Genomic DNA, 13,162 nt, shown 5'->3' with positions numbered 1-13,162 from the left:
CTAAGTGATAATGTTCATACAGGGACTGTTTTAGTCTCCCCCACTGTGCCTGAATCATTTCGATGGGTGGATCGCTGGGTATGCAGCGAGAGGCATACAGCTGTCACCAGACCTGTGATACTTCCTTACAGAAAGGACGAGTATGATTTCACAGCTTTTCTTAGAATGGTAGAGATACTCTTCTGCATTAAGCAAAGCCCACATTACAGAATACAGTTCTGGCCAGTTTATTACTAAATCTCTATTTGTCTTAATGATGCTTCCAATACAGTACTGACATGTTAACTGATTTCCTTTAGTAATCAATGCGGTTATTTAGCCGAATTTTCATCGTGTGATACACCTACTGCACTCAAGGTCCTTTGTACAGCATTTTGAGCAGTGTGTTATCTGGCAGAATGGCAGATCTTTCCTCATTTTGGTTTCAGAAAGACATACACAGTGTGTTTACTGTAACTCCTGTCATATTTACCACTTTTTAAACCAGTACTTTTTCATCATAAATGCTGGCAGTGTTTGTCCTGATTACTCTGCTGTAGTTTTGGTAATGTGGATGAATATCTATTTCTTATGGCTTCAGTAAATGGCAGCGGATGCTCACATCAGCTTGTTTCTGTGCTTTGACAGAAGGGACAAAAATACTGAAAGACAATGGGAGAAAGCCGTTTTGCTTCTAGATGCTCCTGTATGTGCCAAAATACTGTTGCAACAAAAATTCTGATCAACTATAACAAGCTGATCAATAATTTATCAAAACCAACTTGTACAGATATAACTATTTTCCATAGTATCCAGGTTTCAAAAAAAAATAAAATAAAAAGAACATGTAGGCACTGTGGTACAGCAGGCCATTGCATAAATCCAAGTCTCCTACCAGAGGGTGTGGTTGAAGTTGCAGCTGCTCTGCCTCTAGTCCAGCAGGAGCTGATGCCTTGAGGACTCGGGTTCCTGTCACTCACAAGAGATCCAAATGGACCTGGGAGTTTCTGGTTGCTCTGGTAGTGGTTGTTATGGGCATTCAGGGAGGGAACCAGTGATGGAAGCTTTCCTAAAATGGCTTTTCTAGTTTCTGATACCTAAATTTTAGAAAATAATTCCCTATGAATAAAAACCAAGCAGATAATTCATGTTTGTGTTAGGCCATAGCAAAGTGGGAGACTTGATTTGAGCTCTATTCTTTGATCTTGCCACCAAGACTGAGGTCAGGACATGGGTTTTCCTGAAATGAGTGAGCTGTGACAATGAGGGGGCAGTATCCTCCTTGGACATGTGTGTCTTCTGAACAGCTGGGATGATGGGTATACAAAGCTCCTGAGGTCTTTGCCAGCTGTAGGAGTCTTGGACCCTAACTCTCCTCACCTGGTTTCAACACCATTCATGTAACCATCGCACTAAGGAGTAAAGACAGGTGTCCTTTACATGACAGCATCTTGTTAAAACAAAACTACACCAGAAAGATCCAGACAGGGATATGAGAAGACAGAAGGTATTTTCTCTGCTCTACTTTTGCCACACTGTGACACTAGGTAAACCAAAATGTTATTTTTGGAATATATCCCTTGGAACAACAATTTAATGCCATGTATAAAAACAAAGAATAATGTAGACTTAACAAAAACAACCACAAAAGAACAGTTCATTTGATGACTATGAGTCAAAGAGTTCAGGGTTTTTAGAATTTTACGCTTCTCTGAATGTTGAGTTTGCCTGCCCCCAGGGTATCCACAGGCAAGGAAATGAGTGATCCTTCATCTTTAGGTCCTTTCTTCATTTCCAAAAAGAAAAAGAGCTACAAGTTTATCTCCACCTCCCCTCCAAGAAAACATTACTCCCTTTCTCCTTGGTACAATGCCGATAGGTTGGTGGCTAGCGTGGCCTGGGGTTGGCTCTCACCTGTGGATCTGGGCATTAGTAATGCGCAAGGGTCTCCTTTAATGGAAGAAGGACACTGTTATTCTCCCTGTGACCTAACAACTGCCAGGTGGGCAAATGTCAGTGGCTCTTTCCATTACAACAGCGGGCTGGGGAAGATGCAGGTCCTTGCATGGCTATGAAAGGGAGAGACACTGTACTTGGACCTTCACCTCTGCGGACATGCACAACACAATTTCGGTTCTCACACCACAGTTCCCTGGTGGTGAGCCATGAGCACCACCTGCTCTCCTGAAGCAAAACCAGAACCTAGGGACCTGCAGCTTTCCTCATCACAGGCCACCTCAGCCCCAGAACCAGGTGTCCCCACCAATGCTCCCAAACAGGAAGTCTTAGAAAGCTAGTAAGAAATCATGCTCAATAGCTTAACACTGCAACTAAGTAAGAGTATGTACTCTGAGGTGTTCCGAAATAAAACTGAATTTGAACCCTTCAAAGTAATTATCTGAGTAAGAGCATGACAGCAACTTACCAAACGTGCCATAAAATCCTCTCGGTCCACAGGTCCCCACACCATACTTCTTTAGAGAGGCTAAGGCTGCAGCCTTTATTGAAGTAAAAATTATTTTTAATCATTTATCTTTAAGAGTGCAAAACTGACCCTTCAGCCCACACAGCTCGTTCCTCTCCCCTCCACTTCTTTGTTTCTTAGTCTGATCACAATTCTAACAGGACAGAAAGGAAGTAGTGATGGAAAAACTTAGGTATGTAACCTAAACCACGGAAAAGTCCCAAAAGCTTGATTCTCAACGCCTGATTAACTCAATGACTTTACAGTTTCATATTTATGGGTCTTGTTCTGTCCTGAAAAATCTTTGCTAGTCCACAATCTCAATGTGAGATGAAAAATTTACCATACACTTTTCTGGCTACCCTCAGTTCCCAGGCTGTCACTCAGCATGAAGCCCCATCACAATCAGCACCGCATGACACTCACCTTCACCCGAGGATTATCCAGCAATCCAAGAAAATTAAACGAGGCAAAGTTTACACATTCTTTTCCATTCACCACAATGTTGTGGCTCGGAGGGCTAAGGAAGAGAGACAGAGTAGAACTCTTCAGCATTTTCTTAGCAGACAGGGTCACTTCACTCTGGTGACAGGTACTAACAGTTCTGGATTCTGCCCTACTTGCACACCACTCTTCTAATTTTTGTTTATAGTAGATAAAATCAGAGAATGGTGCATTAAAACTCACATACCTTTCTATTGATACTGTTTTTAGTTAGATGCCCTTGTACTACTTTGATAAAAACAGCTAGAAGTTTGCTACAGCTTGAATTTCAGTTCCCGAGCTCAGAGGTTTGGAATGCAAACTGTTACGATAACAGCAGGAAGAGTGAAGAAATGTAATCCGGCTATGGAATTTAGAGGTGATGCCCCCAATGAATAGATTCACAGACACGTGATGTCCTGTGCCACCCACAACACCAATGCCAGAGGCTAAAAAAGGGGAATACACCCAATCTTGGACAATGAACCTCCAAACCACAAGCCAAAATAAACCTCTGTTCTTTATAAAATCAGGTTGCCTACAGTATTTTATTATAACAACAACAAAAAAGTTGATTTATACATATTCCAAGGTGGATGAACGGAAACCTATTTTTTGGTTTCAAAACTTACTTAAGAAAGTAAATATGATCTCAGATAGCATCTGGAACGAGATGAACAGGAAATGTCACAGGTAAGAATAAAAAAGTAAATTATGATTTTACAAAATGTTATGTACAGGACACTAAAAGACTGTGAAATATGCTTTCCACTTCTAAAGTTGGTGTTGGTTCACTACTTAAAGGGAATCTCCATGTTCAACAGCAAAAAAAACAAAACAAAACAAACAAACAAACAACAACAACAAAAAACCCAAAAAACAAAAACCAATAGTGGTCAGCTACACAAGAGCTAATTTCAGCACAGTAGTAGCAGGCAAATGGGCATGTGTGGAGGCAAGTCATAAACACTGCCAATATATTCCTAAGCTCTAAGACAGGCATCAAAACCCAGTTTCAAACCATGGTTCATGAACCACTGCTGGGCTACGAGAACAAATAGTCACAGAAACTTATCTTAACTGCAGGAACTGGAAGACGCAATTCAATAGTATAGAAGAGTCACTGCACAGTTAGGGAAAGGGTGGTATCAGGGAAGTCGGGTTTTGATGATGTATCTGAATTACTCTGCACACTATTAGTTGCTCTAGAAAATTCACTGCTGCCAGGAGAGACTGAAAATATTGCTCTCATCCCCACCTGGCAATTCGTACAAAAAGTAACACAATGCTGGGAAATAAGGGAAGGAAAAGAGTGACAGATTAAAGTGAATTCACTCATGCATACCGCTCACTGAGTATGTGAGAAGCTCATGTGTTGTACAGTAGCCAACACTCCCATGCCTCCTAACTAATACAGGTTTTGGAGGCTCCGGGACATCACCTGGCCTGTAAACCTCTGCAAAGTAAAGAAGAATCTAGCTTGGAGAGTAATTGTCATTATAAAGTGCCTCACCCTAAGAACAGCTTTGTAAACATTTTCCTCCTTTTCCCTCAGTGTCTCCAGAGGCTTCTCTTTCAAACCAAGTATCACTCACTTCTTCAACCACTGCGATTCAAACCCATCATGTTATTTAGTTTCCAACTATCTAGAGCTTTGTTTCCTAAGTCCTTCATGATGGAGGTGCTGGAAGTCACATAACAACGAAAACACAAATTTCATAGGGAAATAAGCCTGTCCTAAAAGCTACTGTGTGAGAGCTGAGGCCATTCTACAAACACTGTAACACAAATAGAGGACAATCAGAGTACGTACACCCACAGTCCTGAAACTGTCAGGTGAGAGCAGGCTGAGACACAGGGGTGCTCTGTCTAGCATCTGAACTACATGCAAGCGTACACAGGCAAAACAGAAGCAACAGCTTCTAGGAACTGGTGACAACACTGTTAAGACACTGTAAAGAAGAGAAAGGGAGATTCATCCAGTAACCACATATAATTTCTAGAAATAGGACTACCAGTCAAATTAGAAACCTAAAAGACAGATTAAATCAGACACAACAGGAAAGTTAAAGAGTTGAGAAAGTTAAAGAGATATAAAGACAGAAACGGGTACATAATAGAAATGGGGGAGTCAAATCACATAAAAAGAAATTCCAGGGCCCGGCCTAGTGGCTAAAGTCCTCGCCTTGAATGCACCGGGATCCCATATGGGCACCGGTTCTAATCCCGGCAGCTCCACTTCCCATCCAGCTCCCTGCTGGTGGCCTGGGAAAGCAGTCGAGGACAGCCCAAGGCTTTGGGACCCTGCACCCGCGTGGGAGACCCGGAAGAGGTTCCTGGTTCCCGGCTTTGGATCGTCGCAGCACCGACCGTTGTGGCTCACTTGGGGAGTGAAACATCAGACGGAAGATCTTCCTCTCTGTCTCTCCTCCTCTCTGTATATTTGACTTTGTAATAAAATAAATAAAATCTTAAAAAAAAAAAAAGAGTGAATCCAACTATTTAAAAAAAAAATAAAAAGAAACTCCAGAAAGAAAGAATGGTTGAAAAAGGCAATAGATAACTATATTTTCTAGATTCCATACAAGACAGGAACTCACAGACCAAAGAGGAAAATGAATATAAGTAAGAAATATGAAAAATACATGATAATGGTACTGCAGAACTGTGTAAAGGTAACTGTGACAGCCACCAGAAAATACAACAGACAGACTGATATAATCCCACCAGAGTCTGGGACAGGATATGCATCAGGAAAAAAGGAGTTTAAGTCCCAAAAAACTGGCTGGATAAAGTAATAAACACCTAAAAGTCAGCAAATAAACTAGTAATAAAGTAAGTAAGTGATGACTCTCCAATAACAACCCTGGGGAATATAAAAATGAAGAACTCAAAAACCTTAACCAGGCCATTAGGGAAAGGAAATACTTAAGTTAAGCATGATGGCAAAGGAAGGATGAAGAAAATACAATCAAGGAAACTTGACCAAGTAGAAAAAAGGCAAGGGGAAAAAAAAAGGAAATGAAGGTAATAAGAACACACATGATATTTCGAAAAGATGACAGAAACAGTGTCTACAAACAAACATCTTGTCCTAGTTACTGACCCTGTAGCATCAGGGAGTAGCCATGTAGGTGAGTTTTCGGTCTCTCCCAAGGGCACTCCTGCAGTTACACTATGCTGTTTGTGCAAGGCATGCAGCAGAGACTGATTGCTGCCAACCCAACATGTAGCCTCTTGTTCCCAAACTGCCACCTGGAACCGAAGACTACATTTTCCAGTTGCTGTTACAATTAGGCGTGGCCAGCGCTGTCCCAACCAAGCTGACAAAGCAAGAAGGTGCCTCTTCTCTGCCCACGTGCCTGTCATCCTATCTTATGGTGCCTTAGGAATGGGGTCACACACCTCAAGTGTGGGGCAACAGGAGAAGCAGCCTGGGTCCCTGATCTTTCGCAGAGCTTTTCTCTACATTTATGGGTGAAGGAAAATAAACATCTATCTTTCTCAAGCTATGGACATTTGGACTTCCTATTACATGCAGCTGTACAAACTCAGCAAGAAATGATTTTGATCAACACTAACCTGAGATATTTTGACAAAGTCGGGATTATTTTTTCCCTTAAAGAAAAGTAGAATAATTCAACACAGAGACACAACTATGGTCCAACTAACAGCATGTATTCTTCAGAGTGGGACTTGCTATAAAATGCAAAGCACTATAAAAAGAAAATACCCTTTTGGAGATCATACAAAAACAATAAGATCAGGAGTGGAACTGCAGCACAGTGAGCTGAACAACCACCTGCAATCCCTGCATCCCATCTGAGTACCAGGTTGATCCACCTGTGATCCAGCTCCTTGTTGATGTGCCTGGAAAAGCAGCAGAAGCAGCTCTGAAGCTTCAGCGCTGCCTCCCACTTGGGAGACCAGGCTGGAGTTTCAGGCTCCTGGCTTCAATCTGGCCCAGTTCTGGCTGTTGCAGTCACTTAGGAAATGAACCAGTGGATGGCAAAATCCCTCTCTCCATGTAACCTGAGCTTTTAAATAAATGTGCAAATAAATCTCAAATGAGATTACTTTTGACTGTTCCATGCACATCCTCTTAAGTTAGCATATTAAACGGAAGAAAATTTGTTGTAAATTTCACCGGGTGAATTACTCATCATCTCATATTTCAGCAGGATATGAGCTTTTATTATATAAACAGGTTAATCGCAATACATGTAATCAGATTAAACTCAGTTAAGACTATGTGCAATTATGTACAAAAGAAACAACTGCACAACAGCACAGTAATCATGCTAATCACTAAGTGAAACTGGGGTAGCTATGCTGCCATGACACAGACAAACTTCAAGGTGAAAAGATGAGGAATGTTACTATATAACAACACAAGAACACTAAAAAGACCGTAAAAATGTTGAGCCCATGCACAAAAATGTGCCATCGAATTAAACAATTTAAAACACAAAGAAGAGAATGAATTCACATGGCGAGTAGCAGTGATTCTGTCATGGCTTTGTTTCTCACTCATTTACAGATGGCTGGCTGAGTGACTTGAATAATTAAAATGCTTAATGCAATGGACATGAGATACCCTGAAATAAAACAGGCATGGAAATGAGGTCTTTTTACAAACCAAGTCTCATCCAGAGCACTATTATCATTAAAGTAATGTTTTCAGTTCACTAGGCAGAAAAGAAAGTTCCACGAAATTATTATGCTTTAAAGAAAAAAAAGCAAATAAAAAATAGAAAGCATTCAGATTTGAATAACACATATCAAAGAATATTTTACAGCTGAATCAGCACTTACAAGGAATTTAAAGCCTTGGACCAGACACAGAAGTTCTTTATGCCTTACAATTTTCAGAGTTTGTAACAAATTCGTTTGGTAGCAAAACCTGCCCTAAACTGATGATAAATTAGAGTATTTCCACTGAATGGACACACTCAGATGAGATACTGCACTTGATGAGAGGAATATGTACTTAAACATCTTTTAAAACCCCCAAATCCTGAATTTTACTGTTTTGGAAAAGATTATGAATCTTACTACAATAGTTAAAAAACTGTTTAATATGTTTGCTAAATTTGAAAAAGAAATGAGCCAACCTAAAATATATAGAAGGGAGTTAAACAAAAGCAAGCATGATTTCATTTCAGATTGAAAACAATCAGGAAATCCATACGGGAAAATAGATGGGAGGGTCTGGGAAGGGAGAAGCAATAAGAGTGACTGCTAATGAACATGGAACTTCTTTTGTAGGTATTGAAAACATTCTGGAATTAAACAGTAGTATGGTTGTATAACAGTGAAAATACTACAAGAACAATTTAATTGTTCTTAAAGAACGTGCCTTAAAGAATGTTTTTTAGAGCTGGTAATGGTGGCACAACAAGCTAAACCTGTGCCTACAGCTCCAGCATCCCGTATGCGTGCCAGTTTGTGTCTCAGGTGCTGCTCTTCCAATCCAGCTACCTGGAATGGAAAGCAGTGATGGATGGCTCAACACCTTGGGACCCAGGAACTACGTGGCAAACTGAGAAGGTCATGGCTCCTACTTCCAGATTGGCTCAACTCTGGCCACCGCCGTCATTTGGGAAGTGAACCAGCATACCCAAGATTCCTCTATCTCTCCTCTGTAAAATATGCCTTTCAAACAAAAATAAATCTTAAAAAATGAATTTAACAGGAAATGGATAATCTCAATAAGGCTATTATTTAAAGAAAAAATCCAAGCTAAATTCTCTTACTTGTGTGTCAGCTCAATAATGTATATAAATAATATTACATTAACTGTAGAAAAGCCACCCATGGGCCTGGCGGCATAGCCTAGCAGCTAAAGTCCTCACCTTGAATGCACCGGGATCCCATATGGGTGCTGGTTCCAATCCCAGCGGCCCTGCCAATCCAGCTCCCTGTTTGTAGCCTGGAAAGGCAGTCAAGGACAGCCCAAAGCCTTGGGACCCTGCACCTGCGTGGGAGACCCGGAAAGATGTTCCTGGCTCCTGGCTTTGGATTGGCACAGCACCAGCTGTTGCGCTCACTTGGGGAGTGAATCATCAGACGGAAGATCTTCCTCTCTGTCTTTCTTCCTCTCTGTATATCTGACTTCGTAATAAAAATAAATAAATCTTTAAAAAAAAAAAAAGAAAAGCCACCCATATGTAAATACCAATAAAATATCCTATAATTTTTTCTTAAAGTCTTTGCAAAATAATGGTCTTGAAAATTTAACACTCATTAAATACTGCAATAAAAATATTCTGTATATTGAAAAAAGTGAATGCATGCTAAAGACCACTAGATATCATTATCAGGTATAGAACAAGAAACAGAGATAATCAAGAACTAAAAATTAAAGTTGATCAGACAGTGGAAACAAGGAGAGTTGGCAAAAATGAACCAATTTCTTAACTCATAATGTCAGGGCTCAACAGGGATTGTGCATAGTTGATGAATCAAGAAACAGCAATGGAAGTACAAGCGTTAATTTTTAGAGTAATGAACCTCAAATTTAAAACATATAAGATGGGGAAAATACAGGACTCTGCTGCTTTTCATTTAAAGTGCATCTGACCATCTGAAACGTTACTATGTGCATCATTGATTTGAAAATTTTCTTTTTTTGGAAAAATTTCTAAAACTTGGGACTTATATAAAATTTTATATGGGCAACTACAGCACTTAGTTATTTCAGTTTAAAAATGAATACTATGTAAAGCAGAATACACGTGAGCAAATAACCTACAGAAAACCAGATACAAGTCCTTTGAGGAGCAAAACTGACTTACCCTGAAACTATGTTGTAGTTGAGAGCAGGATGGTCTTTTGAGACAGGAGGAACTAGAGGTTCTGGTTGCCACTCTTCAATCAATTCTTCCTTTTCCTATAAGAGAAGAGAACATAAAATACGGCACGGTGCTGGCCACTCCAGGAATATAACAACTGTGCAGTCTTCAACACACTGCAGGAGACGCCCCGTGCAGCAGCACCTGCAGTGAAGCTGTGCTTTTGCTGAACGGCTCCTGTAACCATCTTCTGGCCACTCCAAATCTAGCAGTTCTGTGTTTCCTTAAAACCATATATCTGCCAGACTGTTGTTCATTCTGAGCAAACTGCACAGCACCCTAACAGAGTACTTTGCTGAGCACTGACTTTAGCTCCAGCTTTCCCTGTATTCTGCCTGCCCTCATAATATTTTATTAATCTTGATTTCCTCACATTATAGAAAACAAGTATTTATTTGTTTTTATTTGAAAGGCACAGTCACATCTACTGGATCATTCTCCAAATGGCTACAATGGTTGGAGCTGAGCTGATCCAAAGCAAGGAGCTTCCTCTGGCTCTCCCATACGGACACAGGGGCCCGAGGACCTGCGCCATCCTCCACTGCCTTCCCAGGCCACCAACAAGCAGCAAGCCAGACTTGAGCCAGTGCCCCTAGGGGATCCCAGCTCCCCAGGTGGAGGCTCAGCCTACTACAACATGCTGCAGATCTCCATAGAAAACACTTTAACAATACAGTGAGCCCTCAGAAACTCTTTTGGGAAAGACAGACCAGCTACCATCTTATGCCAAAAAAATGAGATTAAATTTCTTACCTTGAGTGTAAGATCAGATCGTTCTTGCAATTTATAAGTTTTAGAGAAAAGAAGTCTGATTATCCAGAGTATCAGGATTCCTTCCAAAATAAGATGGTAAGCAGGAGCCTAAGAGTGAAAAACACAATAGAAAGCAAATGCGCATAAATCCAGGGCATTCATCTATTACTTACTACAACTTACTTGAAAAGGCTGCATTTGTACCCCTCACTTCTCCTATTTCTAACAGTAGGTGATTTATTTTTCACATGAAAAACCTCTAATACTTCAGCTTTTAAAAATCTCTAGTAATAAATTTCAAAAATAAAATCTGACAGCAGAGTGTGCTAATATTTAAAATAATTATCACTATCAGAGCCCTTAGGTAACTAACAACAACAACAAAAATCCTTATTCGCCCCACCCAAACTGAAAGACAGAGAGCGACAGGAGGGAAGCAATTCCATTTGCTGGTTCGCTTTCCAAACACGTGCAGGTCTCCCAGGTAAGGCAACACTGCTGTCACCCAGGGCCAGCACAGCCGGAACATGGAGTCAGAAGCCAGAGTTGGAGATTCAACCTGAGCCATTCTATTTAGGACACAGGCAGTAATTCAAGTGCTAGCAGGAAATAGTGTACAACAAAGATTTCACAGCTTAACGAGTTTTCTACCTTTTCCACATATCAAGGGATGCATTAAGAGGGTTAATGGAAACCAGTTTCCACAATTAAGAGTGGCAGCTAGCACCTCTTGATAACCTTCTTTCAGTCCTTTCTGGATTATGACCGAGGGGAGCAGACTGTATGTGGTGAAAGGAGTAGAGGGCCTCGTGTCTGTCAGTTCTCAAAAAGCATGCGGTATCTTCTATATCAAGACCTGTGAAGGCACCTCACTGAAATCATTCACATCATCATCTTTTCAATTTCATTTTCATGATAAATATCAGGCTTTCATTGGAAAATGCACTTAAAAACTTAAACACAAATTGCTTCCAAATATCAGAAAGTCATAAGGGTGTGTGACTTTGTAAGAAACAGAACCAGCACTTGAGACTAGAACACTGTTGACAAAGTCACTTTACGTCAACGCACAGGCAACTTTATGCACACAGGCTGTCTGCTCACACGTGATTAGGGTGATTTCTAAAGTAAACTGGACAAGACTCACTGAATTCTACATGCCAAACGCATAAAACTTGCAACAAGAACACTGTTGTAAATATTTTTAAAATTTTCTGATTTCACTCATCCAAGAGGTAAGTCAGAAGACTCTTAATTTTCTGACACAGCCCACCCCAAAAAGAAATCATCCGCAAAGAAGCTGGGAAACTTGTGTAGCAAATTAAGAAAAATCACAGCGCCACTTCTCTGACAGGAAATCAGGCATACGGGAGTCCTTGATCCTCCCTGCAGACCAGCTTCAGGTAAAAGGAGCTAAACACCGACTCCTGAAAAAAAGAGAAAGATCACCTATTTCTTTAAAAAAAAATTTTTTTTTGACTTCTCTTCTTATCCAGACACTACACTTAATCCCATGTTGAACATCGGTTAAGTTAAACAATACACGAGACTAGGAGAGAGCCACAAACTCTTGCAACTATTTTTCAAGGGAGAAAAATGTTTAAAAATCCCCAGACATCGTGCCATGGAAACCACCGCCGCTGCTGGCGCCAGCACACAGCAACACAAAGTTGCAAAAGAGAAGTTCAGTCCATCCTAAGTGAACGTCAGCTCTGTAAGCACGAGGGTGCGGCTCCTGTGTGCACAGCACCACCTCCAGTAAGAGCTACTCCAGTAGACACAGCTGGCTACTCGACTTCAAGCTCAATGAAAAACTCAGCTCATCGGTGCCTGACAGCCACCATGTGGCTAGAAACTACTGCATTTAATGGGTCTGGGATAGAAGACTCACAAACGGGGAGAGAGAGAGAGAGAGATGCACGAAACCCAGCTACTTCATGAACGAAAGATGAAGGGATCAGTCTCTAAGACACGCATTTTGACTTCCTATCACCTTACACATTCGGAATAGCGAGCTCACCTATCTCCTGTTAAGGTATATACACATAAATGGACTTAGGCGGAAGACTGATAACCCCAGCACTGGTCAATCCCGCGTCCTCCTCTCCCCGCCTGCACCCACCCCGGCATTTCTGACAGTGAGCCCCGGGACCTTCCCCTCCACACTGCTCCTCTCACACCCAGTCCCCGCGCAGAGTGTGTGGCCGCGACCACCGGAACGGAGGCCGGCGGAGGCCGGCGGAGACCCCGAGTCCAGCACCCCAGAGCTGCAGCCTCGGCCCACACCTCGCCGCCGGGCCGCTCGGGCCGCCGAGCCCACCTCATAGAGCGCCTGGACCATCTCCACCAGCACCCATTGCTCCGCGGCGTTCGCCATGGTCAGCTGCTGGGCTTCCTTCCGGTAGGCCAGAGGCACGTCAAACAGCGCGCGACGCGGCACAGTGACGTCCCACGCCCTCCGGGTAGGGGCTGGGCCCCGCCTCCTCGCGCATGCGCGGTGCGCTGGAAGAGGCCGGCTTGCGGTGCGGTAGCAGGGGACAAGGGTGGAGGAGACGTACCCGGTTCCTTCAGCAGGTGATTGTCCTGTGCCGGTTAGGGACGCTTTTTCGGTAATATTTTTTTTTCCTGG

At 42.0% G+C, this 13,162-nt stretch overlaps 1 protein-coding gene across 1 annotated transcript in view; it reads right to left on the bottom strand.

The window, feature by feature from the left end:
- The window catches only part of SPTLC1 (serine palmitoyltransferase long chain base subunit 1), a 48,168-nt gene extending 35,213 nt beyond the window's left edge, over nucleotides 1–12,955 (bottom strand). The window contains exons 1-5 of the mRNA XM_058672800.1: nucleotides 12,854–12,955; nucleotides 10,534–10,641; nucleotides 9,724–9,818; nucleotides 2,870–2,963; nucleotides 2,405–2,477 (exon numbers count right to left, since the gene is read on the bottom strand). Coding sequence (XP_058528783.1) covers nucleotides 2,405–2,477; nucleotides 2,870–2,963; nucleotides 9,724–9,818; nucleotides 10,534–10,641; nucleotides 12,854–12,910 — 427 coding nt within the window. The 5' untranslated portion in view covers nucleotides 12,911–12,955. The remainder of the gene's footprint in view (nucleotides 1–2,404; nucleotides 2,478–2,869; nucleotides 2,964–9,723; nucleotides 9,819–10,533; nucleotides 10,642–12,853) is intronic.
- Nucleotides 12,956–13,162: the final 207 nt, after the last annotated feature.

Source organism: Ochotona princeps, chromosome 14 (assembly GCF_030435755.1).
Source record: "Ochotona princeps isolate mOchPri1 chromosome 14, mOchPri1.hap1, whole genome shotgun sequence".
NCBI lineage: Eukaryota > Metazoa > Chordata > Mammalia > Lagomorpha > Ochotonidae > Ochotona > Ochotona princeps.
This window is presented reverse-complemented; position numbering and strand designations above follow the sequence as displayed.